Source organism: Geotrypetes seraphini, chromosome 12, assembly GCF_902459505.1.
Source record: "Geotrypetes seraphini chromosome 12, aGeoSer1.1, whole genome shotgun sequence".
In the NCBI taxonomy this organism is placed as follows: domain Eukaryota; kingdom Metazoa; phylum Chordata; class Amphibia; order Gymnophiona; family Dermophiidae; genus Geotrypetes; species Geotrypetes seraphini.
Window position 1 is genome coordinate 21122695 of NC_047095.1, and position 27030 is coordinate 21149724.

Below are 27030 nucleotides of genomic sequence, written 5' to 3' on the forward strand. Positions count from 1 at the left end.
TGATTAATAAAAGACTGTCGGCGCAGATCCTTGGGGTCAGAAGCGGCAACAGACACCGCGGGTTGAATGAGGGGCTAAAACGCCGACCTGCACACATGACATATGAAACCTCAGCTGTCAATCAATGAAGATTTTTTTTTTTAAGGACGTGCGGTCGAGGTCCGCGTTTTACCCCTTCCCAGCACTAAGTTTCAGGTTTATTATGGATTTGATTAATCGCTTATTCAAAATTCTAAGCGATGTACAAAACAGTAAAATTACAAATTTCTGGGGGAAACAAACCAAATAAATAGGACTAACCTGACAGAACATATGGAATTCAGGAAGCGCCTAAAGACATATCTGTTCCTGTTGTGTCTAGACAACTGACCCGTACTTCTCCCTCTCCTCAGTATCGGTTTTCTAGACCTTTCTACCCTCTCTCGCTCTCCTCTCCTATGTTCAATCATTTTGTATCTTCTCTTAATCTTTTGTAAACCGCATAGAACTTCACGGTATTGCGGTATATAAACTGTTATTATTATTATTAACATATAATACCCTGTTTCCCCGATGATAAGGCAGGGCCATCAAATAAGACAGCCCCCCCGAATCGGGTGGTACGGTGGGTGACTCCATGTGGTCCCTCCGTCTACCGTATTTGCCTCCATGGCTGCGTGCCGCGCTTCGTCATGAAGTGAAGAGGAGGAAGTGACAGGACTGCAGCGCGCGCACATGACTCCGCGCAAGGAAACACAGGCAGCTTCCCTCATCCCTCCCTAACGGAGACTGCAGGAGTTTGTTCACGGCCAGAACATCCAAAAGTGAGACACGCAGACAGGTTTCTTTTGCTGTGAGCAATACCACTTACTGTATATAAAGCCTGTTTAAAATGCATACGGTATATAAACAATGGTTTCACATTGTCAAGTCCCCTCTGATGCTGCACTACAGAATAATCTCTTTACTGTGTTTCCCTGATGGAGAACATTGGGGACATTAAATGGTACAATATATGGTATGATGGATAAAGCTGGCCATACACGGTACGATTTTTCGGCCGACCGATTCTTCAGCCGTCAAATAAGACAGCCCCCCCCCCCTTTTTAGAAAAAAATGTAAATAAGGCATCCCCCCGAAAATAAGCCCTAGAGCATATTTTGGCCTTCCAAAAAAAATAAGACAGTGTCTTACCATCGGGGAAACAGGGTACAAAGGGATTCCTGGCAGCAGTGGGTTTTTAACCTGTGCTAAGCAAGCATTAATGCCTATGGCAGGTGAAGAAAAGTCATTATACACATTTAGCATTAGGAAAAATTCAAGCTATGAATAGCATAGAAACAAGTCGCAGTAGAGGTCTTGGAGCTGCCTGGATGGAGAAACTGGTTAACCAATGAGCTTTCTGCTCGTTTCCAGAGTCGAGCGCAGATGGGAACCGTTTGCCGAGGACCAGAGCGGGCTAGGGCCGGGCTGCTCGCTCGCCGTCCCTCCGCAGCCGGGATCTGCCCCCGGCTGAGCTGAATCAGAGCCAGTGACTCAGCCCCCTGCAATCCTTCCGCCCTCCTCCCCCCCTCCGCGGACTTTCCTGCGCCCCGGGGAGAGCATAAATAGGAGGCTGCGGGCGGCGACGAGCCAGTGACTGTGCCCTCGGTACCGGAGCAGGATTCCCCCCACATCTGCGCGCCCCATGGCTCCCTGGCTCCCGCTGCTGCTCGCCTCCTGCCTCTCCTGGGTAGCCCGGCCCGCTTCAGGTGAGCCCCGCGGAAGACAGCGCCTGTCTCACCCCCCCCTCTCGCGTCTTTTGGTCTCCTCCTCTCTCGTCTCTTGACTGCGGATGGCTTCGAGGACGGTCAGATTAGGGTTGAGACCGTGGGGGGGATCGGGAGGTTACGCAAGGTCAGATTAGAGGTGAGGGGTTTAGGCACCCCGAGGGGTTGTACTTCCATCTGCTTTCATTACTCCGATCGGTGTTGTTAATTCAGAGCCAGCAACAGAATATCGCTCCATATTTGCCCTCAGATTTTCTATATGGACTGGTTTTTGCCTGCTTTTCCGATTTGCAAAGCCGTATAATAAATCTTGGGGGCTCTGTGAGGAGGACAGAGCTACAACATTTATTTTCAGATACACAGCTGGGGAACTGTAAAATCAAAATTTATAATTCGTATTATCAATCAAACTTGTATTATATTTACCAGGGGGTGCTGAAAAGTTCTCAGCCCAACGAACCAACTTCCTAAATTCTGATTGTTATTTTGGCATTGTAGCTGAAAAGAGGTATCTTACCCCCCCCCCCCCCCCCCCCACACACCTTTTACAAAACCGCGGAAGTGGTTTTGAGCGCAGGCTGGCGTGCTGAACGCTCCACGCTGCTCCCGACACTCATCCAGTTCCTATGAGTGTCCGGAGCAGCGTAGAGCATTCAGCACACCAGCCTGCGCTAAAAACCACTTCCGCGGTTTTGTTAAAGGGGGTTTATTTCGTTAAGTTCCAATTTGCAGAAATGAAATTCTATGGGGTTTTGGGGTTTTTTTTTTTTTTTTTTGCATTGTTTCAGATCATTGATTGGACCATATCCCCCTCATTCTCTTCTTGGTTGGCCTGAGAACTTTTCACCCCCCCCCCCTATAATCTAAAAACATTTCCCTTAGCCTTTATCTATACAATTTACACACTGTGTTAATTGCATTATAGCAAATAATGAAGTAATACAAGTGACTGCAGGGCTGGTTATGGAGCTCTGATTTACACTTTATTTCTGTTGTTTCTTGCAGGTAGTTCAAATCCTCCACTTGCTGTTAATATAACTTGGTCATCCATTAATTTCAAGACGATCTTGGAGTGGCAACCCAAGCCAGTGGACTACGTTTATACAGTCGAAATAGCTGGGTAAGTGGTGTTTGGAGAACAGTGAGTCTGGACATAGTAGCGGGGGAGGGGGGGGAGGTCACTGACCACCAATCTGTTTTAAACTCGCAGTTTTAAGCATTTAAACAGGAGCAATTTCATTTTAGAACAATGGCACGTGGGAAGTCTAGAAGATGTCACGGTAGGATTTTTTAAAAAAATTTGAATTGAAAACCCTTGCCCTGTAACTATGGCAAATTGTGACCTGTAAACTATATATTAGGGTCCTTTAACTAAGGTGTGTTAAATGCTAGCGAGTCCATTATATTCTATGGACGCGTTAGTATTTAGCCCGCACTAAATCGGTCTACACACCTTAGTAAAAGAGGGGGATTAAGTATATTGGTATTAGATCCCTAGTATGTGTTGAGTTAGGATCAAAACTTGTACTGAAAAAAACTTGTACTGTAGCGATGGCAAATTGTAACACGATAACTGTATATTGTGTCTGTAACCCGTTCTGAGCTCGTTGGGGAGAAGGGGGATAGAAATCAAATTAATAGAAACTAGAGGGAGACAGCGCTTTCAGTAACAAATGTATGACGGTCAGGAAAACAAAAAACAAAAACCCCAACAGCAGCCAAGTTAGAACCATTGCTGTGGCTGCGAACAGACTTTCTAGTCTTTCCGGTCATAGATTGAGGAAAGCTGAGTATTTTGACGAACGCTATGAAACCTCCACGTCAGAGGCAGAAAGTATTTCTTAGGTGTGGCAGAAGAGAAAAAAAAATGAGCTTTCCCTGCGCATACCTACCTTCCCTCCCCCTCCCTCGTGGGGCCTGAAAAGGAGCAGCCGCCGCTGGTGTGGCTGAGAGCTGTCATAAGTGATTTCAATTTGTCAGGTGTTTCAATTACAAAAGATCCTTGGCTTCAAACCTACACAGCAGGCTCGTCTGCTACCCTCTGGTTAATAAAGCTTTACCAAATAATAGTAACTACTCATTACTAGTCTAAGAATAAAGCATCGTTTTGCTTCACTGAAAAAGTAGTTTCAGGTACAAATTCAGCCTGGAAGCCCTCCAGAGACAGGAAATAGCTACTGTACCTGAATATAGCTACTCTGGAAAAAGTATAAGCTTAATTTTGTGTTCTTCATCTTGATTTAAAAAGATAATAATATTAATAAATTTATTCTTATATACCGCCATATCAAATACTTCAGGCCAACTGTACAAAGCTTTTTTTTTTTTTTTTTTTTTAACATTTAGACATCCCATTTTAACCTTAGTGTGGGTAAGTAACTGGAACATACCATATAATATCTGATGGGGGGGGCGGGAAAGAAAGATATTCCTAAATATGGTTGGAAGCTTCCATATCTGACACTGCAGTCTGAGAATTCCCTCACGTAATCAGTGGTGGTTTAAACGATGAAAATACCTGGGGCTTTAAACTACATAAATACAGTAGCATCCTTTTAAAATATTTAATTCTGCTCAGGGGCTTTGCTTGGATCTAAGAGCCTGCTGTCAGCAACACAGTAAAAGGCAGAATCTCTGGGTTCCGTTTGCACATACCATGACAATAATGAACCTCACTCCTAAGCCAGAATAGGTATCAGTCTTTCGACTTTACTACTAAAACCCCCTGAGAAACTCCCTAAGCCCCCTACTTGTCCTGTTTTCTATTAATTTAGATTGTAAGCTCTACTGAGAAGGGACCGTTTCTAAAATATGTTGTTGGATAGTGCTGCATATGCCTATCAGTATTATAGAAATGTTAAGTAGTAGTAGAAGGTCTTCCTTCTGGGGTTCATAAAATGTAACATACAGGCAACCTATCAAGGTATGCTTTGAAATTGCTATTAATCAAGCCTATGGGAATATTGCATCTTTCTGCCACATTTTCTTGGTCTCTGGCTGTAATACTTGGTACTTGAGGATCTTCTTGAGCCACAAAAGAATCACCTACAACAGAGCAGCCTTTGGGTGTGGGTCCATGGCTGGCCTTGCACTATAAATCGATGCTGTTCTGGTGTTTTTCTCCTTTGCCACTATGGCCAGTTTTCTTGATCGGGCTTTTTATTGGTCAGAATAAGAATGTCTCAGGTGATCCCAACTTCTTTGCTCTCCATAATTCTCTTAGGGCCATGATCCCAGTAGAATGATGCTCGTGTTTGCAAAGTTTGCAGTGGATGCGACATGCCACTTTAGTTTGCCTTTCTGTATAGAAATGTTCTTTCCTCGTTTGTAACAGCATTTTTTTAATGATAGGAAGAAAAATGGTGCAAGTGATCTAGCAATTTTTCTTCCATGACTGCCAGGGAAAGCATTTGCCAGTTCAAGTTCATTTGACCAGTTAAGCTGCTCAAAGTGGAATTTATAAACACGGGCCCATGTCTGCTGTCGTTTGCACTGAGAAGTCTTTTTAACCCCTCAACACTCATTGTTACCTACAGATGATAGCTATTAATAATGGTGTATAATTACCAGTACATTGTTTATAATTTTACTTTTCCATTGCAGACACTTGAATATAGATCTAATATTTTGAATCGAGCCATTGTTATGCTTGCAACGTATAAAGGCAGTTGATAATTTTCAAAAACCCTTAAAGTGAAATAGTTCGTATAAAAATATTTTGCAACTTGATAAATCTTTAAAACTTTTAAAAGGAAATTGATTAACTTTTTGCTCTGACCTTATAAGAACATAAGAATAGCCTTACTGGATCAGACCAATGGTCCATCAAGCTCAGTAGCCCGTTCTCACGGTGGCCAATCCAGGTCCCTAGTGCCTGGCCAAAACCCAAGGAGTAGCAATATTCCATGCTACCGATCCAGGGCAAGCAATGGCTTCTTTGAAGACCTGTTTCTATAAGGCGAAATATACCTGAGTAAATTGACTGCCAAAAGTTTTCCTTCCTTAAACCTAGAAAAAGAGAAAAAGGCAGATAAAGACGATATGGCCTATCCAGATTGTCCATCTACTCTCACTTTCATTCCCTTAGGGAGCCTGTGTAATTGGCCCAAGCTTTCTTGAAGTCAGAAATCGTCTTTGTCTCCACCATGCTGAAAAGATGCATGGTGGTCCACATCGGGAAAAAACAAGCCAAAACTGCAGATATGTACAACGATGTAGGCAAAATTTATTGTGACAACCAAACTATATATTAAAACCTTTTTACCAAACAGTGGTACAGATATAACATAAAACACAATATTAAAAATACAATATTATAAACAGATATAATAATAATAAAAGTAAAAAGATCACAAATTTTTAATGTTGTGTTATTTTATAATATTGTTTTTATTATTACTTTACCATCTTTTTACCTTTATTATTATTATATCTGTTTATAAATATTGTATTTTTAATATTGTGTTTTATGTTATATCTGTAGCTAATAGGACCCCTGATGAAGGTTGTCCGAAACACGGACCGTGTTGGGTCCCCTGTTTGGTAAAAAGATTTTAATATATAGTTTGGTTGTCACAATAAATTTTGCCTACATCGTTGTACATATCTGCAGTTTTGGCTTGTTTTTTCCTAGTTGGTTTTTTCACTGCAGACAAGGTTGGACTCCCCTCTTTTTGGTTCTGGTGGTCCACATCTGCACAACTTCCTCTGCATTTAGGGGAGGATTTCTTGAGAAAATAATTCACACAGACCGTGCATGCATCGTCCTCTATTAAAATTCTACCAGTACAAAAAACATCTGTAAAGGTCTGGTGGGGATAGGGGAGGACCTACAGAAATGGGAAATAGTATATACGCATTCTTTCCCATTAAAGCTTGCCGCAAAGTCTATGAGTAAAAAAAGTGCTGGTTAAACTTTGCAGCAAAGCAATTTAACAGTTAACCGTAAGGCAGCACATTGACCTGTAGAACGCTAATCACCGAGATTGTGGCATTTTCTTCCTTTTGAGCAATTTGAAATGGGTGAAAACCATGCCTGTAAATGTGTTAAAGAATGCTTGAAGCTGGACTGGTACTTTTTTAAAAGCTGTTAAGTCTTTTTTTTTTTTTTTTGTTCCTTAGAAAAGAAGGATGTTAGGTGGTCTAAGGCTGGTCATCAAGCAGTCCAAAATTACTATCCTTTAAACAAAAAAAAGTAAAACGGATATTCTCTACCCTAGTAGAGGAAGCATTCTCAAGTTTTCTCGTAGACTTAACTTTTCGCTTTGTTACATAGGCCCTCTTTTACTAAGATGCGCTGACTGATTAGCGCACACTAATCGATTTTACGTGTTCTAAACGCTAACGTGTGCATGTTAGTCTATGGATGCGTTAGCGTTTAGCGTGTGCTAATCGGTTAGCGCACCTTAGTAAAAGAGGGGGATAGTGTCAGGCGTGTCCAGGTTTTATCATTCGGCGCCAGTGATTTTAATGCCAGGATGATGTGTTCCATTGTATTGTGCAAGCGGTGTCTCACTTCCGGCTCACCACACAATTGTTTCCCACGTACTCACCTTTATAGGACCCCCAGGGACCCCTGAAGAAGACTTTTTTGTCGAAACGCGGACCATGTTGGGTCCTGTATCCTTAGCGGACTAGATCCTTTAGGGCTCTTATGTGGATGATTTACTTTTATGTGGATGGAATTATTTTATGTGGATGATTTCAGTGTACCTTTGGAACTTTGACACTTTCAAATAAAGTCCATTTAGGAACATCGTCACTCCACAGAGTTTTTTTTTGGTTTTCTCTGATGTGTTCCATTGCCACAATTAAATTTTCTTCCTGCAAATTCAGAATATAAACTTCTTGGTCCTCATCACTGGCGACATTGATATTTTTGTTTAATTATCAGGTAAAAAGGAAAAGTTAATGGGCATCTTATGATTAATAATGATAAGTAACGGAGAAGGTGTGACTGGTGCAGTTTGATGCGATGGGCTAATCCTGCATTTTGGAAAAGGTGGAATCAGGAAATGGCCGATTGCCATTCTTACAGCAGCAGCTCACAAAGGTTGCCTGTAGCAGTGTGAGATCAGGGCTGTAGTGCAGCCCACCATAGCACGATTAGGAAAACTGTTCCTGAAATCCTAACATCTTTGTTTCTAAGCCTTGGTCCATTCTTTTTATTTCAGTAAAAGATCAAACTGGAAAAAGACATGCATATACACCAAAGGAACAGAATGTGATGTTACAAATCTAGTACAGGATGTGAACGACACATATACCGCTCACATCTTCTCTGAGGTAGCAACGGAAGATGAGATCGGTGTGGAAGAGCTTCCCTATTCTAATTCTGAGCCTTTTACACCCTACAAGCAAAGTAAGTGGAACAATATTTTCAAATATTATAGCCCTTGTCCTACACCTAAGACTGGATTTCAACCATGTAGAATATTTTTTAAATCAGTACGGTGGTGGAGATATAAATATATTTTCATGAAAAGAACATGCTGATGGAGCTTGCAGGCACTGTTTTCATATTAGTAGATGCATTAAAGACAACCAGCCTTTGTCACTATAAGAGCACCTGTAAGAGTATTAAAGAACAAAATTCTATATACAGTGCAAACAAATTGGCACTGAAAAAAGAGTGCTGAGTGCCAGTCTATAAATGGCATTCCAAGTTGGGTACTGTTTATAGACAGAGCCAGGAACTGTGCCTAACTTTTAAAATTTAAGCACGGGGATGTACACAATGGTGTAGTAAGTGAGGGGGTCGGGGCAGACCGCCCCGGGTGTTTGGTTAGAGCTTGGTGGGGGCATGCCCCTCCATGCCACACTCACACCCTCCCTTTCCCACCCCGAACCTCTTTAAATCTTCACCAGTCCGAGCAACCACTCTGGCCTTCTGCTTGCGTCGGCCTGGCTCCCTCTGAAATCACTTCTGGATCACAGGGCCAGGAAGTGACATCAAAGTGATAGCCAGCATAAACTGCTTGTACTGGCAAAGATTGAAAGAGGTGCGGAGGTTGGAAGGGAGGGCGCAAGTGTGTTGCGGAAGGAGCGGGGGGAGGGGCAGCAAGGAGGGCGCAGGGGGCGTCACCACTCCGAAATCCTCCTACCCTGTTACCTCACTGGATGTACATCAGTTGAAACCTGGCATAAATTCCCAAGCCCAAATTGGATGTATTCTATAACAGTGTATGCAAATTCTTGGATGTCCACGCCCCCTTTTCAGATCTGCGCACTAGAATTCCCATGCACCTCTTTTTTTAAAATGCCTAAAAAGATGCAGACTACTACTTCTACATAAATTAATTATTGGTGCTAATTGGTAACAATTATGGTTCGGTTATTGGCTCTGACTGGTTCATTGTTCAATTAAATTGTGTACAAATTGGGCACTTGTCCAAATTTCCTCACACAATTTTGAGCGCTACTTATAGAATTTGGGGGAATATGTCTGATCCTGCTTATGGAGTTGCTGTAAGTCAAGGACTTAAATGTGTAGAGCTAAATATTATTGTGCAGCATTGGTCTCCCAACCTAAAGAAGGATATAAAACTGCTGGAGAGGGTGTAGAGGCGGGCAACGAAGCTAGTAAAAGGTATGGAGAACTTGGATTATGAAGAACCATTTAGGACACTGGGACTGTTCTCCCTTGAGAAAAGAAGACTGCGAGGGGATATGATCGAGACTTTCAAAATACTGAAAGGAATCGACAAAATAGAGCAGGAAAAAGTTATTTACGATGTCCAATGTGACTCGGACAAGAGGACATGGACTGAAGCTAAGGGGGGGCAAGTCCAGGACAAATATCATAGGAAGTTCTGCTTCAAATATCAGGAAGTTCTGCTTCACGCAACGAGTGGTGGACATCTGGAATGCTCTCCCAGAGGAGGTTATTGCGGAATCCACCGTTCTAGGATTTAAAGGCAAGCTAGATGCATATCTTCTTGCAAGGCACATAGAAAGATACGGGTGACTAAGGTTACGCCAGGGTACACCTGTCTGGGCCTCCGCGTGCGCAGATCGCCGGACTTGATGGACCTAAGGTTTGATCCGGAGATGGCAGTTCTTATGTTCTTATTGAAGGTAGCACATAGTTCTTTGGATTTGTAATGAGGGTTATGCTGCACATGTCAGGAGATGAGTTGTCATATGTACATTATGTAAACACGAGAGCATCTGTAATTTCAGTTGCAGATGTATAATTATGCATTAACTTGTCAGGACTATTAAGGTTACTTTCTGATATCCTGAAATGGAAGAAGGTTTTGAAAACAACTTTGTTTATGGAGGCTTTTAATGATGTAAGTTGGGATACTAATTTTGTGCATTTTAGATGAGTTTGTTTTGTTTATTTGTATGTTATATGATAATTATGTTTATATTTCATAAACCGCTTAGGTTTAAATGGGTTAGAAATCTTTTAAATAAATAGTTTGGGAAGCTAGAAAGGTAATGATTATCTAAATGGGCTTATAAATAGGTCCCATTATGCATTTCCAATGCTGCCTTAATTCTTATCTGAGCAGTGCTTTGTTTTATGCCTGGATGTGAATATAAATGCATTTGGAGGAAAAAAAAAATTCAGCTAATCTGCAGTTGTGTTATGGGTCAGATGAACTGGAGACAGCAATTTCTTAACTCTAGCAGCAGATTGAAAGCTACTGTGTCACAATCATGCATTTCTGCAGGAAGAGAAGAAAAAGGCCCCACTTGAATAGAAGTTGCTCCGCCCACCATAGGAAGCCAAAATCATATGGAAGGTTTTTCTTTTGACTGAAATTTAGCTGGGTATTTATCAATTACAGAAAGGCTGGCAATAAAGGAGTTACAGCAACCATTCAAAGAATGCTATTTGGTGACCTGGCTATAAGCTTTTATGTAATGATTTTTGTCATTAAACTGACCAGAGGTTATTCTATTTATTGCCCCATAACTATGATTTATATACTTATGGGAGAGCTCTAGTGCATGTTAATGCGTAGACAACTAACAAACCTTTAGCAAAAGGTATAAAAAGTTAATTTGTATTCTCTATATTAATGCCATTTTAAAGCATTCAATTATTTCTTAGAGTTATATAGTAGTTACTACAGTAGTTTGTCCTTTACCAGATCATTTATAAAGGCAGTGTTTCTTGTAAAAGTATAGAAATAGGAATTCAGTGTAAAAGTAGGGCAGCTTATAAAGTGTTAAGTGACTTGCCCAGAGTCACGAAGAATTGCAGTGGGAATTGAACTCTCAACCTCAGGATGCTGAGGCGGCTGCTCTAACTACTAGGCCACACCTCCACAATTTGGCTTTATTATTATTATTTATTTTTTGTATGTGTGTTATCCGCTTTGAACTTCGTTTGATGAGGATATTGTGGGACAGAAGAATTCCATTTACACAATGTGTGTAGTTATAGATATTAGATGACAGTGGAATGTAAGGAATTTTATCTTCTCTGGTAGCTTTGCTGTTCAAGTGGTAAATCTTGAGACTGAGCATACCGACTCAGTCTCAACCAGCTCCCTTCAAATGTACCACCTGGCACTATGAGGGGGTGCTGAAAAATTCTCAGCCCAACCAAGAAGAGAATGACGTGGATATGGTTCAATCAATGATTTGAAACAATGTCAAAACACAGAATGTTGTTTCTGCAAATTGGCACTCAACAAAATAAGATAACACTCTTTTCAGCTACAGTGGCAACATAATGCTCAGAATTTAGGAAGTTGGCTGGTTAGGCTGAGAACTTTTCGGCACCTCCTCGTATGTAATAAAAGTGAGCAAAGTATGGGACAATCAAGCCATTGTGGCATCACTGATGAGGTTGGCTCTTATTGGTGGCATGAGGCATTATGACATCACAATCTCAGATCTGGTTACCAGAGACTGAAACTCTTCATACAATGAGGAGGCTGAAAAGTTCTCAGCCTAACTAAGAAGAGAATGACATGGCTATGGTTCAATCAATGATCTGAAACTGTCAAAAAAAAGAATTTTGTTTTTACAAATTGGCCCTTAACGAAATAAGATAACACTCTTTTCAGCTACAGTGATAAAACAACGCTCAGAATTTAGGAAGTTGGTTGGTTGGACTTAGAACTTTTCAGCACTCCCTCATATATTGTGCTCCTGCTAGCTGGGAAAATTTTCAGAACCTTGCTGTATCAGGCTTTACTTGCTGTGAGTGTATTCTGAAGAGGTTTCTTTTTCTGTTGTAGCAATTATCGGAAAACCGGGAATTAAAAGCTTCCAATATAACACAGACCACACTAAGTTGCATGTGGTTATTGAAGATCCAAGTACACCTTATAAACTTCCCAGTGGGACTTTGAAAACTATCCGAGAGATCTTTAAAGATGACCTGAAATACACCATCTATTACTGGAGAGCATCCAGCACGGGCCGGGTAAGAGGATTGCTACTTTTAGCAGCCAGATGTATTTTCATGTCAGGAGTTGAATGGAGATAAACTGTATGCTCAGAGGAACGCACTCATTATGAACTTTCTTCTTTACAGAAACAGGAAAGCACAAACACTAATGAAATTGAAATCCATGTTGATAAAGGGGAAAACTACTGCTTCTATGCACAAGCAACTATTCCTTCCCGCAAGGAGCTCCGCAACAGTCAAGAAAGTCAAATTGTGTGCACCGGCCATGAAGGAAACTCTTTTAACGGTGTGTATCCTAGGAAGGCATGTAAAGGGATAGGAGGAAAATGAATTGCAAGTCTACTCTTTCCAAAAATACTAGGACAAGGGGGTCATGCAACAAACTGGAATTAAACTCTGGAATTTGATGCCAAAGAATGTGGTAAAAGCAGTTAGCTTAGCAGGGTTTAAAAAGGTTTGAATCATTTCCTTAAAGGAAAGACTACAAGCCATTATTATTAAGAGGGACTTTGGAAAAACCTCTGCTTATTTCTAGTATAAGCAGCATAAAATCTGTTTTACTCTTTTGGGATCTTGCCAGGTACTTGTGACCTGGCTTGACATGGATGGAAACAGGATACTGGACTTGATAGACTTTCAGTCTATTCTGGTATAGCAACTCATTATTCTTATGTAACAGTGATTAGAATGCTTACCATGTTTCAGATAGTTCTGTAGGGCTTGCTAAACTAAGGGCCCTTTTATTAAGCTGCTTTAGGTGCTACCACACGCTTACTGCAGTTTACAAAATGGCTTCCAAAATGTGCAGCTTGGAATGTGTGTATATGCTGTGCCTTCTTGGAAATGGAGTCACACAATATAAGGTTAGAGCCTATGCCCCTTTGACATGGAAAGAATCTGTAAAGAACAGAACCCACATTCTCTTAAAAAATGTTTATATGACATAATATTTTGACTTCAGACTAAATGAGAGAATAAAATCAATTTGGGTTGGATACTAGCTGAATCTGCTATTCTGCCTGCAATCTTTGGTAGATGTTTATTAGTAGGGATTGGAAGCTTGCGGTTATTCTTTTTTTAAGGAACAAGCTCTCTGCCTGAACTGTAAAATTACCCTACCGCAAGGGAGTATCTAACTATAGCAGTAATTCTAGGAAGCCACTGCTTACAATGTGAAGCTCCTAGAGCAGGGGTGTCCAATGTCGGTCCTCGAGGGCCGCAGTCCAGTTGGATTTTCAGGATTTCCCCAATGAATATACATGAGGTCTATTTGCATGCACTGCTTTCATTGTATGCTAATAGATCTCATGCATATTCATTGGGGAAATCCTGAAAACCCGACTGGATTGCGGCCCTCGAGGACCGACATTGGACACCCCTGTCCTAGAGAATGACACGGGGATAAAGTTGTCTCCGTTCCCATGGGATCTAGCTCCATCCCCATCCCATCCTTGCGAGTTCTGTCCCTACCCCATCCTTGCAAGCTCTGGCCTCATATTAAGTGTTTGAGGTTTGTGCAGATGACGACAGAGCTGGCAGGGAGAGAACTCACGGGGATGGGACGGGGATGAAGATAGATGGCCGCTCTCGTATCCTTTTGTTTGGTCTAAAAACAAGAGAATTCCATAAAGAAAGAAAAATGATTAAGCTGCATTGCTCTTCTGCGGTTGGTTATTGAAGACGTATTGCGATTATTCCTCTTTCCCACACCACTGCAGTGCAGAGGAGCAGATTCAGCTGGGCCACCAGCGTCTTTAAAGCTGGCAGTTCTGTTCAGTCATTACTTCTTATCTTATCTGAAGAGGTTTGGCTGAGGAAACTGTTCCAGACTTCTAAGTGGCAGGGTGTGTGTGCTCAGACTGAAACTTCTTGGGGACAAAGTTCATGTACAATAACTAAAAAAAAAAAAAAGCTAAGGCTCCTTTTCAAAGCACTAAACTTACAAAGCTCCATAGTAACATATGGAATTTTGTAAGTCTATGTGCTTTGAAAATGAGCACATTTATATACTATAAGAGAAAGTTTTCAGCCCAACCAATAAAGTCGGGGCAGTCTCCATTGAGGGCTATACACTAAGTCCAATGATTTTTTCACTTTTGGCGTTCCGTCGGAAATATACTGGCCAATTGGTAGAGCTGCTGCCTCCGCACCCCAATATTGTGGGATCAATCCCAGTGCTGCTGCTTGTGACCCTGGGCAAGTCCCTTAATTCTCCCCAGGTGCAAAATAAGTATCTGTATATGTAAACTGCTTTGAATGTGTAACCACAAAGAGGCATTCCCCTCTCCCCTTCTAAACACAGCGGGATGTGAGGTGAATAGCAAAGATTTTCTGTTAATCAACCCCTAAATTGGTGGAGAAGCAGCTCTGCCAGAATACAATACAGGGCCTGACAATGAAGCTATTTTGTGTGTGGTGTTTTCACATGTGTACGACGCTGACCAATCTTTGTTCCTTTTCAGACTATGGAATTGGTATGCTCGTTGCCATAGGCATTGCTGCGGTTGTGATCATCCTGCTGATTGTTGCTCTTTCTGTGACACTGTACAAGTGCAGGAAATTAAAAAATGAAGAAAAGGCCAAAGAGAACAAGTCGCTGAATTATATTTAAGGAGAACAACCCATTCCTATTACTGTTTTAAACACTAGATTTTTCTATGACTATGCTGTTACTGTATGGTACTTTTGAGATTACAGAGCTGTCCTGTTTTTTTTAAGTTATTCCTTTGATTGCTTGTAATGCATTTCATTAATGCTCCAAGCACAATAACTTTGTAGACGGATGCTCCAAATGGGACCAGATTTAAGACTTTGGCACCTATAGGCAGGACCAGAGCTTGAGGCTACCGACATTCCCTTGTAGCTTGGAGAGCTGAGGAGGGTCCCCTGGAGCTGGAAAACAGGAGGGAGGATACTGGTCCAGAGTGCCAAGCTGGTTCCTCCTTAAAGTGGAAGAAAGCTCCATTGGGCTCTTGGTGCCTAAATTGAGGCCTGCTTCTAAACTCCTACCAAGAAACGCTGAAAATACTTTTTATAGATTGCTCTGGTGTTAAATCACCTTTTACTGACCAGTGAAGAAGAGTCTTGTTTCTGTGAAACATTTATATTCGATCTTTGGTAATGGTCTGTTTCAGACTTCACTAATTGCACAGGGTGGCGGTTACTGTTAGTGTGTAGGTATTGTAAAACACTATTTTATTCTGTCAGTGATGTTTGTCTTGCTCTCTGTGGGTATTTTGGAACTCTATAACGGATATCGAATACCTAAGCAGAAGCAGAGCCTTTCAGAGAATTACAGCAGCCTTGGGCAGTGCAAATTAGGAGGTCCCAAGGTTTAGTTAATGGAATCATTTTGTCATTGACACATTTCAAATTCAGTTAAAAAATCTATATTATATATAAGATTCCAATTGGAGGCTCCTGTTTTGTGTGAGGCCTAGGCCAAATAGGCCTGCTGCTCCCTACCCTCAATAACTGCTGACCAGAACTGTCCTAATTCTGAAAAATGTTTAGATTTCACCATGGTGAGAGACTTCATTTAATGACACACAAATATTAACCCTCCCCCTTACCCACCCCTTTTTCAAAACCGCATAAGAGGTTTTTAATGCCAGCCGGCACACTGAATGCTCTGCTGCTCCAATGGTCATAGAGTTCTGGTGCTTAAAACCTCTTGCACAGTTTTGTAAAAAGGGAGGGGAGGGGGGGGGTAAGTTTTGAAATGCAAAATTATCAAAGCAATATGAAGCAACATGCTCAGCTCACCAAGTCTACCCAGTCAAAACTGACAGCAGAGTTTTTTTTTATAGTGTAGCTAAAGTGGAAAATTCAAATTCTCTCTACATAATGGGTTGGAAGAATTGTTTTGTACAGGAAGAATGTCTTTAGGTTTAACACTTTGATTTAATACAGGGATAGTATGACACATGAAAAAATCAATATTGTATTTTTATAATTTATGAATGGATGATCAAACTCATTGATTTGGAGTATCTTATAGTACAATAATGAAGAATGTATTTATATATGTGATTGTTATTAATGGGTATTTTATTTTTATGGGTACTATTTTAATATATTTGTATTATTGTAATTTATTTTTTAATGTGTTTTTATACCAAAATAAAGGTGAATGGGAACAAAACACAAGGCATCTTCAATATTTTATATTTACAGTATTTCATGTTAAATATTAACATTTAAGATAAAATATATTCTTTGGTTAGTTGAGATGTTATAAGTGAAAAATAGAGCCCCCCCCAAAAAAAAACCCCCAATAATTGTCCCAAAAGGTCTCTTTGCTCAAGCTTAAAATCTATAATAATAAGATTCATAATATAGTGAAAACCTAGGGCTCCTTTTATCAAGCCGCGCTAGCGGTTTAAAGCACATAATAGCGCGCGTTAAACCGCTGGCCGCGCTAGCCACTAACGCCTGCCTTGAGCAGGCGGTAGTTTTATGGCCAGCTCGGGGGTTAGCATGTGATTAAAAGTCGTGCGCTAACCCCGCTAGCGCGGCTTGATAAAAGGAGCCCCTAATGATAAGATGAAAGAAATGTAAGTTACAAGAGGCAAGCATAACCATAAACAACAGAGCTGAAAATGAAATACTTCCCAATAAGGGTAAGTTCATTTTAAGTCACGAAAAGGTAAGCACTGAAACCTGGGCGTTAAGCAAATATTCTATAACTAGTGTTTAAGCCCGTTACATTAACGGGTGCTAGTAAAGCCTCCTTCCCTCACATGTCCCCTATTTTCAGCCCCAGCTCCAAACCAATTTTACCCCCCTAGCCCCTTTCTCCCCCGGCCCAGTAGCACCTCTTCCCTGCTCCCTCTTCCTTGCTCTCCCGGCCCAGTAGCACCTCTTCCCTGCTCCCTCTTCCTTGCTCCCCGGTCCAATAGCACCTCTTCCCTGCTCCCCCTGTCCCTCTTCCTTGCTCTCCTGGCCCAGTAGCACCTCTTCCCTGCTCCCTCTGTCCCTCTTCCTTGCTCCCCGGTCCAATAGCACCTCTTCCCTGCTCCCCCTGTCCCTCTTCCTTGCTCCCCCAGTCCAATAGCAGTCTTTTTAACCATGACAGGAGCTTCCCTGTCACACCACGCACTAAGTTTCCCGTTAGTGCATGAGCCTCTACGTTCACCTATTTTGTAGACTGTGAGGGCATGATTCTATAAACTGTGCCTAAATCAGTAGGCGCCTAAGAAAACAGTAGGTGCCACTTATGGAATAACGCTGGTAGGCATGGGTATATTAGTCCAGGGCTTTCATGGCCTAAAATGCCGGTGCCTAACTCATTCCATGCCCAAACTCCGCCCCTATCCATGCCTAATTTGAGTAAGTGCCCACATGGCACTTACCTGAAAATTAATTTAAAAAAAAATGTTTTCTAGCAGCACCAATTGAACTAATCAAAAAATTGTTAGGCTTATTCACTAATGACATGCTAATTGGTTAGGACAAAGCAATGTAATTGCACTAACCAATTAGCATAGAATACGAGGTCTGCTTGGGAAGTTCTTTAGAGACACACAGGTGGCACTGAGTTGCTTGAAATCTCACAAGTAACCTCCTTTTTTACGTTCGTTGATATCTGTTTTCGTCTCTGAGCCACAGCAGTTTTTGTGAAAGTATGTTTTCGTGATTGGCTATTTTTTATCATGTGCAGCTTCAATGAGCACTACAGCGTGAAATTCTGTTTTAAATTGGATAAGACTGCTACAGAAACTTAAGAAATGTTGAAAGTGGCTTATGGGGAACATGTCATGAGTAATGGAAGGTGCTTTGAATGCGTCACAGTTCACAAATTTTGTGCAAAAAGTCAATGACAGTTCTTCCCCAGCCACCTTACTCTCCTGACTTGGCCCCTGCTGACTTCTTGTTTCCTAAACTTAAATCCACGCTGAAAGGAAAGCGATTCGACACCATTGAAGACATAAAGCAAAATTCAATGTAGCAACTTTTGGCGATTCCTGAAGATGTGTTTAAGGACCGTTTCCAGAAGTGGAAACGACATTGGGAAAAGTGTATATGTAGGGAAGGGGAGTACTTTGAAGGGGACCCAATGGAATAAATTGTAAAATTGTTTAATAATTTTTTTTATAAAATCAGTCCTGAAACTTTTTTAACAGACCTCATACACCTATTTGCCACCCCCAGTACTAAAATACAATATCTATTTTTTGACATATGGGCAGCACGTGCTGATGCCAAAATTATCATGTGATGCCTGAGGGTGCCCTGGGATAAGGCATTTTAAGCTGCAGTAAGCATACATTAGTGTTTACTGCAGCTTAGCATAAGGACCCCCAAATCTGTTATAGAATACTAGCACAAATCTGCAGCTACACACCAAAATTTAGGCACAACCACATAGGCCATGTCGGTGCTGGCATAAATGGTCATGCCTAAATGTAGCATTGGGGGGGGTGTGGATGTAACTATTCTACAAAGTGTGTGCAAAAATAGTCATAACACACTGACATCAAGTCCCTCTGTGTACTTCTACACTAAGGCCCCCCTCCCCTGAAGGCCTGCATGTTTGCCCCTGGCCTCCCGGTGTTACCTTTACTTAATTACAGCAGCAGAGCAGCCTGCAGAGAGGATCGCTGGTGCTTTAGTGATTCTTGCAGGCTGTCACCATCCTCAGGAGCATGTTCCCTCTGCCGCAGTCCCACCCCTCCTCTGACTCAAATGTTTTATGAATGTTAACCGGTTTGAAACTTTGAAAAGGCGGGATAACAAAATTTAAATAAATTTGAAACTTGAAATGTGCTCCTGAGGATGACGGCAGCCTGCAAGGATCGTTAAAGCACCGGCGATCCTCTCTGCAGGCTGCTCCGCTGCTGTAATTAAGTAAAGGGGGGGAAGCCGGAGGACACTGCAGCACTTCCCCAACTGACCCTCCCCCCTCACCCCCCTAAGGCAGGAGCGACAGTGGCAGTGGACGGCCGCTCCTGCTTTAGGAAACCTGAGAAGGCACGGAGAAGAGGGTTGGCCACTGAATTGGCCAGGCCGATTTAAAAAAAAAAAACCAAAACCAAAACCAAATCAATTTAAATCGATTCACCCAATTCAAATCAGTGAATCGATTTGAATCGGAAATCGGACAGCACTAGTGGACTGTGTGAATTCAAGAAAACATGGCACATAGGATCTCAGAGAGAGAAGGAGATTTTGGATGCAGCGGATGGGCAGACTGGACGGGCCATTTGGCCTTTATCTGCCATCATGTTAAAATGCCCCTTTTCCATTTACACACAAGAGAAATTAGGCGCAGTTTACAGAACAGAGACATACATCTCTTGCATTCGCAACTGCAAATTAACAACAGTCGGTGCTTGTCAATGCCAATTATTTGCCTATTTAGTGTCAATTATATTACATGCATAACTGGCCACCTAACTTTGGGGAGTGGGCGACGAGATGGCAGATGAAGTTCAATGTAGAGAAATGTAAAGTATTGCATATAGGAAGCAGAAACCCGAGGTACAGCTATATGATGGGAGGGATGTTATTGAATGAGAGTACCCAAGAAAGGGACTTGGGGGTAATGGTGGACATGACAATGAAGCCGACAGCACAGTGCGCAGCAGCCGCTAAGAGAGCGAATAGAATGCTAGGTATAATCAAGAAGGGTATTACAACCAGAACGAAAGAAGTTATCCTGCCATTGTATCGGGTGATGGTGCGCCCGCATCTGGAGTACTGCATCCAGCATTGGTCGCCGTACCTTAAGAAGGATATGGCGATACTCGAGAGGGCTCAGAGGAGAATAACACATCTTATAAAAGGTATAGAAAACCTTTCATACGCTGAGAGATTGGAGAAACTGGGACTCTTTTCCCTGGAGAAGAGGAGACTTAAGAGGGGATATGATAGAGACTTACACGATCATGAAGGGCATAGAGAGAGTAGAGAGGGACAGATTCTTCAAACTTTCAAAAACTAAAAGAACAAGAGGACATTCGGAAAAGTTGGAAGGGTACAGATTCAAAACCAATGCTAGGAAGTTTTTCTTCACCCAGCGGGTGGTGGACACCTGGAATGCGCTTCCAGAGGGTGCGATAGGACAGAGTACGGTATTAGGGTTCAAGAAGGAATTGGACAGTTTTCTGAAGGAAAAGGGGATAGAGGGGTATAGATATAGGACAACTACACAGGTCCTGGACCTGTTGGGCCGCCGCGCGAACGGACTGCTGGGCGCGATGGACCTCTGGTCTGATCCAGCAGAGGCACTTCTGATGTTCTTATGTCATTTATATAATTTGGGGATAATAACTGAACAATATCACTCGGCAACCTGATGCTAAGGGCTCCTTTTACAAAGATGCGTTACCGATTTTAGCGCATGCACAAGATTAGCATGCGCTAACTGAAAAACTACCACCTGCTTAAAAGGAGGCAGTAGCGGCTAGCATGCGAAACCGCTAGCACACCTTTGTAAAAGGAGCCCTAAGAGTTGAACTAAAAAAAAAAAAAAACCCCACAAACTTAGAGAGAGAAAAAGAATTAATGAATTGTCTTTTTATGCTTGGTTCAATTTTCTTTCTTAGTATTAAAAAAAAACAACCCTCCTCATTTATGAAACATATAATACAAGTGCAAAAATGTGCTCAAGAAGTAGTGTGCATTAAAATTATATTTATGAAGGCAACGATTCACATGAATTCAAACAGCACTTGAAGTAACCCAATGGGGGCCGCTGTTTCACCAAACTGCTTGCCTCCTCAGGGGCTGCTGTCCATCTCATCTAGTTTCAAGTTTAATAAAATTTGATTAAAACATATTATCATATATTCAATGTGATGTATAAAATTTAAAACAGGGAATAACAAACAGATCTAGTGATCTAATTGTTCCTTTTGAGCTTGCTTTCATCAGTGACTTCACAACCTGGCATTTACTCTTCTGGATTGTTCTTTGAGTTCGGGGAAAGGGGGGCTTGGAGAGCAGGAGGTGGTGAATCAGGGGATGGGACTATTGGGGGAACAGGGGGGAGAGGGTTATCCTATGCTTTCTACAAAAGATTGATGACTTGACTTATTGGTTGCTATTTTGTTCTTTGTATCTAACTCTGGTTTGTTATCTTGCTGTTGTCAAAAACATAACATGGGAAATGGCCTAATGCAGGACGTAGCAAGGTGTTTTGCTATTTTGCCACTTATGTGTGCTAACTGAACAGTACTTATTTTTTTAGTTTATTGTGAGAGGAGACGTGTCAGGGGCAGAGAATGGCTGTTCAGCTAACTGAATAACACTGACTTAACGTGGGAACCTTTAATGCCTCCTAAATAGGAGGCAGTAAGGCCCCCACAGCAATTTTTTTTTCCTCCAGTGGCCCTGTGCTAATGCCAACGTTAGCGTATGGACAGAAAATGAAATATTTGAAAGGTCGAATTTATAGCTTGGATTGGGCTTAGCATGCAAAAAGTCCTGCATTAGGCTGTGCTAAGGCCATTTGCTAGAGCAGTTTAGCAAATGAGCCCCTTTATGTAATGTAATGTAATTTATTTCTTATATACCGCTACATCCGTTAGGTTCTAAGCGGTTTGAAGAAAATATACATTAAGATTATAAATGAGAAGTAAGAAGGTACTTAAAAAAATTCCCTTACTGTCCCGAAGGCTCACAATCTAACTAAAGTACCTGGAAATTAATAAAGAAGAGAAAATAAAGATGGTTGAAAAAAGAAAAATTCTATGTGAACTTATAGGATGGAAATTAAACTGACAGTGAAGAACTGTATGAAAAATACATATGGAATGCAGTTAGAGAGGGTAGGTTACAATCTATTTATGGTATTTGTTTAATTGGAAGGTGTTAAGGTGGGTAATTTGGGGGAAGGTTATCTGAAGGTAGGTGAATCTTCTGGAGGTAAAAGAGGAGGGGTTAAGATATTTGGATGAATTTTTTGAAAAGCAGGGTTTTGATTTCTTTTCTGAATGTTTTGAAGTTGTCTGATATTGTCATCAGATTGGAGATGGAATGGTTGATTTTTGCTGCTTGTGTTGCCAGAAGGTTGTCAAACATTTTCTTGCGTTGTGTGCCTTTGAGTGGGGGGAAGGCGAAAGGGTTCGAGGTTCTTCTGTGTCTTGAGGTGGAGATTTGGTTTAAGCGGTTATTTAGATAAGAGGGGGAAGAGCCGTGTAATGCTTTGAATATCAGGCAGTGGAATTTGAATTGGATTCGTGCTTGTATGGGTAGCCAGTGAGAGTCTAAGAAGGCAGTTGTTATGTGATCATATTTTTTGAGTGAGTAGATCAATCTGAGGGCGGTGTTTTGTATGGTCTGGAGTTGTTTTATCATAGTGGCTGGACAAGGAAGATATAGGGAGTTGCAATAATCCAGCAGACCTAAGACTAGGGATTGGACGATTAGTCTAAATTGTGCTTGGTCAAAGAATTTTCTGATTTTACGGAGATTTCTCATGGTTAGAAAAGCTTTCTGGGTTGTTTTGTTGATCTGGGGCTGCATTGTGCAACATCTGTCTATCGTAACTCCTAGGAGTTTTAGTTCGGGTTGTATTGGGTATTTGGTATTTTTGATTTTCAGTTCAGTGATGGTAGGAGTTTGGGCTTTTTCAAGCAAAAGGAATTTTGTTTTTTCAGAATTTAGTTTTAGTTTGTGATCCATCATCCATTTTTCTACTGTGTCTAAGGTTGTTTCTAGCTTTGTTGTGGTGGTGGTCTCTGATGAGTCGAAGGGGAGGATTATGGTGATGTCATCAGCATAGCTGAAAGATGTGACATCTAGGGTATCTAAAGTGGCTCCTAGGGAGGAAATAAAGAGGTTGAAGAGCGTAGGTGAGAGAGGTGATCCTTGTGGAACTCCGCAGGGATTTGTCCATGGTTCTGATTTGATATCATTGTATTTTACTGGTTGTCAGCATGCTCAGAGATGGACAGTAATATATTACTGGTAATATTACTTTTACAAGTAATACATTGTAAAAGTAATCTAACACATTGCTGTTTCCTAATGAAACTAGTCACTGTTTTATATTACTTTTGGAAAGTAACTTAACAGTGGTTTCTCATACTTTTAAAAGTAATATATTACTAGTGATATGTTGCCACTAATATATTTCTGTTACTATTACTTTTATTACTCTTTCCTTCAATTTATTTCCTTTTATATGACAATTGGCATCCTTTCCTCTCAGACTTAGATTTATTGTCAATTGTCCACTGCTTTATCTCTCCAGGAAAGAGTATAGTAAGTTATAATAAATAAAAAATCATAAAATGTAACTCAGCAATATATTACTTGCATAACTCTGAGCATGTTTTGATCTCCGCAAAGATTTTCAACATAATTCAATTTAGCACTGTGAAGATCATTTAGAAACCTTCATCTTTCTTTCCTGTTGTATACCTCCCAAATCAATCATTAAGTACTTAAAATCAATCAAATTGTCTTGCTGAAATTACCTTGACTTAAAAGTTCCATTTAATTTTCATTTCTTAAGTCTTTTTATTTTGAAATTTTTTCCACTAGCCCTTGCAGGATTCTTCTAGTTCAGAAAAATTCTTTAAAAAAAAAATAAAAATTCTTTATTCAATTTAAACTACAGAAGTGCACAATAACTAATACATTTACATATAATATTAAAATTAAAGCATCTTAACTTACAAAAATGTATAAAAAGGAAAATTAATTCCCCCCCTTACACCTATTAATCAGTAAATAAATACCTTCAAGAACAATCAATACATACCCCTGAAACCAATTCCACAATGTATCCCCCCACCCTGGATGTGTATGTTAAAGGGACAGCTAAAGAAATCAATCCTTACAGTATTTAGTTAATGGTTCCCAAACATCCATAAATTTCTTGTAATTTCCCTGCTGAATGGCCATAAACCGCTCCATTTTAAAAATATAGTTGAGATTCCCACCAAAATGTGTAATTTAGTCTATCCCAATTTTTCCAATTTAAAAAATAAGCTGCATGGCAACCCCTGTCATTATAAAGAGAGTTCAGAAATCCAGAATCACCCAACAGAATTGATCCCACTCAGGTTGCTCCCCATTTCATGCAGAGACTTGTAGTTCTGATTTCCAAATTGGATTCCCTAAGAAAAGTATGAGTAGGTAGTTAAATGTAATCTTTTAATTCCTATTCATAACTTGCATTCCTATTCATAATTTGCATTCACTCATGTTTGTCTGTTCATTCAAATCCGCCTGAGCCCTCACAGCTTCTTTCTTAATCCCCTCTATCAGGATACTCTTAGGGCCTTTTCTATTAAACTGCACTAGCAGTTTCTAGCACGGGGAGCCACACTGAATGGCCCGCGCTGCTCCCGTCGCTCATAGATTTCCTATGAGCATCGGGAGCAGCGCGGGCCATTCAGCGTAGCTCTGTACTAGAAACTGCGATAGCAGTTTCATAGAAGAGGGGGTTAGTTTTTCAGGTGGGGGGTTTAATTTTTATTTATTTAGATTTATCAACCACCTTTATGAAGAGATTCATCCAAGGCGGTTTACAGCAAGTACAATTCAATATAAAACTTACAATTTTAACCAAATCAAACAGCGAAACGTAGAAGAGGATTTTGCTATTGTAAACCTCTTCATGCAAACAATGGATCATTTCATCTTAAATGTTGCTATTCAATTAATATAACAAGATAAAGACTGACTCACTCAGTAAGCCAACATATGAGAAGGACAAGCGCTACTGTCTCAAAGCTCAGAGACTTGTAACTCTGAAGAGGGGAAGATTATCCTCTCTTAGAAAAAAGAGTTTTGCATCCAATCATAGCTAGAAATGCAGTGAGGGCAAGTCCAACTCAAGAAGGCAACTGTTTGTAATGTTTTCAACAATAATATATAAGTTGATTCGTCTTTGAAAAAAGTACAATAGGAGATTGCATTCAGGTTGTACAGAAATGTACTTATCTTGTAAGCATAAAGCTATACTCAGGGTCCCGACGCGGCCCCGTTTCGGCGTCTGCTTCAGGAGACCCCGCCACACACAAAAGATAAATGCTTGCAAAAGAATCACACTGGTAAAGATTTTCAAACTGTGGTCGGTCAAACAATAGAAAAATTCTGTGCAAATATTCAATTAATATAGCCTATAAGAACAGTGGAATTGCCTGTGTATGTTGAACTGGTTACTGGTCTCAAGCCACACAGAACAGTGATTTTATCATGTCCTTTGAAAACATCATACATGCACTCATGAGTGATTGCCAACTTTTTCCTATGGTTTAGTTCAGGGGTGCCCACACTTTTGGGCTTGCGAGCTGCTTTTAAAACGACCAAGTCAAAATGATCTACCAACACTAAAATTTTTTTTAAAAAACAAAGCACACTGTATGCAGAGAAAATGTTAATTATCATTTATATTCCGGGGTTTTTTCAAAGAGGTCAAGGCAGATGACTCTATGCAATGTCACCTCAGTAACAACCATACAAAAATAGAAAAATATACCCCCCTCCCTTTTTACTAAACCACAATAGCATTTTTTGGCGCAGGGAGCTGCGCTGAATGTCCCATGCTGCTCTTGATGCTCATAAGCTCCATGCGCTAAAAATTGCTTTTGCGGTTTAGTAAAAGGGGGCCATAGTGCAAAATATAGACAGCGGATATAAATTCTCAAAACGGACACATTTTGATCACTAAATTGAAAATAAAATCATTGTTGTCTGGTGATTTCATGAGTCTCTGGTTGCACTATTTTTTCCCCTTCTTTCAGCCTCCTTATCTGCACCATCCCGCTCCACAAGAAATGGATGGTGCAGATAAGTTGGAAAAGGGGGGACTTTTCTTGAAACAGCCGGAGGGGCGAAACATGTCGAAATGACAGGTCCCTTCCCAATGATATTATGAGAAAAGACTGAACTAAGTTAAGTCAATCAAGTTAAGATAAGTTTTAAATTTACATAAGGATTAAGTTATTAAATTCAGCACGGAGCACTTTAAAAGTTTATAAATCAAATTAAAAAACATTAAAAAAGCGTGATGGGGCTAGTGAGGAAGCCATGGCTGTAAGTTTATTCGGTGACATAGAAATGTCTGAAGCCCTAAAAGAGTTTGAATAAGAAGTGAAAGGGTAAAAAGGACATTGAAGGTTATAGTGGCCAGTATATCAAAGCATCCAACAAGCAAACCTGAAATTTTTAAAATCTATCTAGTTAATTCCAGTTTTATGGAATTTGACATCTTTGTTGCATGTAAAAGTCATTTTACCAGAAGAATCCTTTTTTTCCAAGCTTAAAGTGTGAGGTACATTTTGTAGCCCTGGGCTGGCCTTAGTAAAGCAGTTAATGCACATTATTTAGATTTAGTACAAAATGATTTCTTTTGTTCATTTTGACTGCCCTCTGCTGAAAGACCCTTGTTACTACAACCTTGAAAATAGTGTGATAGCAAATGTTTTATATCTACAGTATATCCTTGTTTGTAAATTACAAAAATGATTCAGGATGAATTAAAAATTATGAAGTTACTGCCTTATATATTTTCTTCATATTCACTAATTGGATCATTGGACGGCAAGTCAAAATATGTGCTTCATAATTATACACTCTCTTTATAACAGAATTTGGATAGCCCCTCTGTGCAAATCTCACACGGAGCTCCTCTGCTTTGAGGGTAAAATCCTCACTGGAAGAGCAAATGCATTGAAGCCTCAAAAACTGACTAAATGGGATGTTGTCAAGTAAGTGTTTGGGGTGGAAGCTGTCAACATAAAAGGTTATTTCTCTCAGTTGATTTCCTATAAAGAGTGGTAACAAATCTTCCATCCTCTATACATATTAAGAAGTCCAAAAAAGATGATAGTGTTTTGATATACCTGCAAATAGAATTACAAGTGGGGATCACATTGATTCAGCCAATGGAAAAAATTGTACAGTTCTTCACATGTGCCTCTCCACACTGCAAACATGTCATCAATA

At 40.6% G+C, this 27030-nt stretch overlaps 1 protein-coding gene across 1 annotated transcript; it reads left to right on the top strand.

Moving 5' to 3' along the window:
* The first annotated feature begins 1455 nt into the window (after window positions 1-1455).
* F3 (coagulation factor III, tissue factor) lies at window positions 1456-16267 on the top strand. The gene is made up of 6 exons (XM_033916240.1): window positions 1456-1730; window positions 2754-2868; window positions 7922-8109; window positions 11951-12138; window positions 12250-12409; window positions 14586-16267. The coding sequence occupies exons 1-6, from the start codon at window positions 1667-1669 to the stop codon at window positions 14732-14734; spliced, it is 864 nt and encodes a 287-aa protein (XP_033772131.1). The 5' UTR covers window positions 1456-1666; the 3' UTR covers window positions 14735-16267.
* Window positions 16268-27030: the final 10763 nt, after the last annotated feature.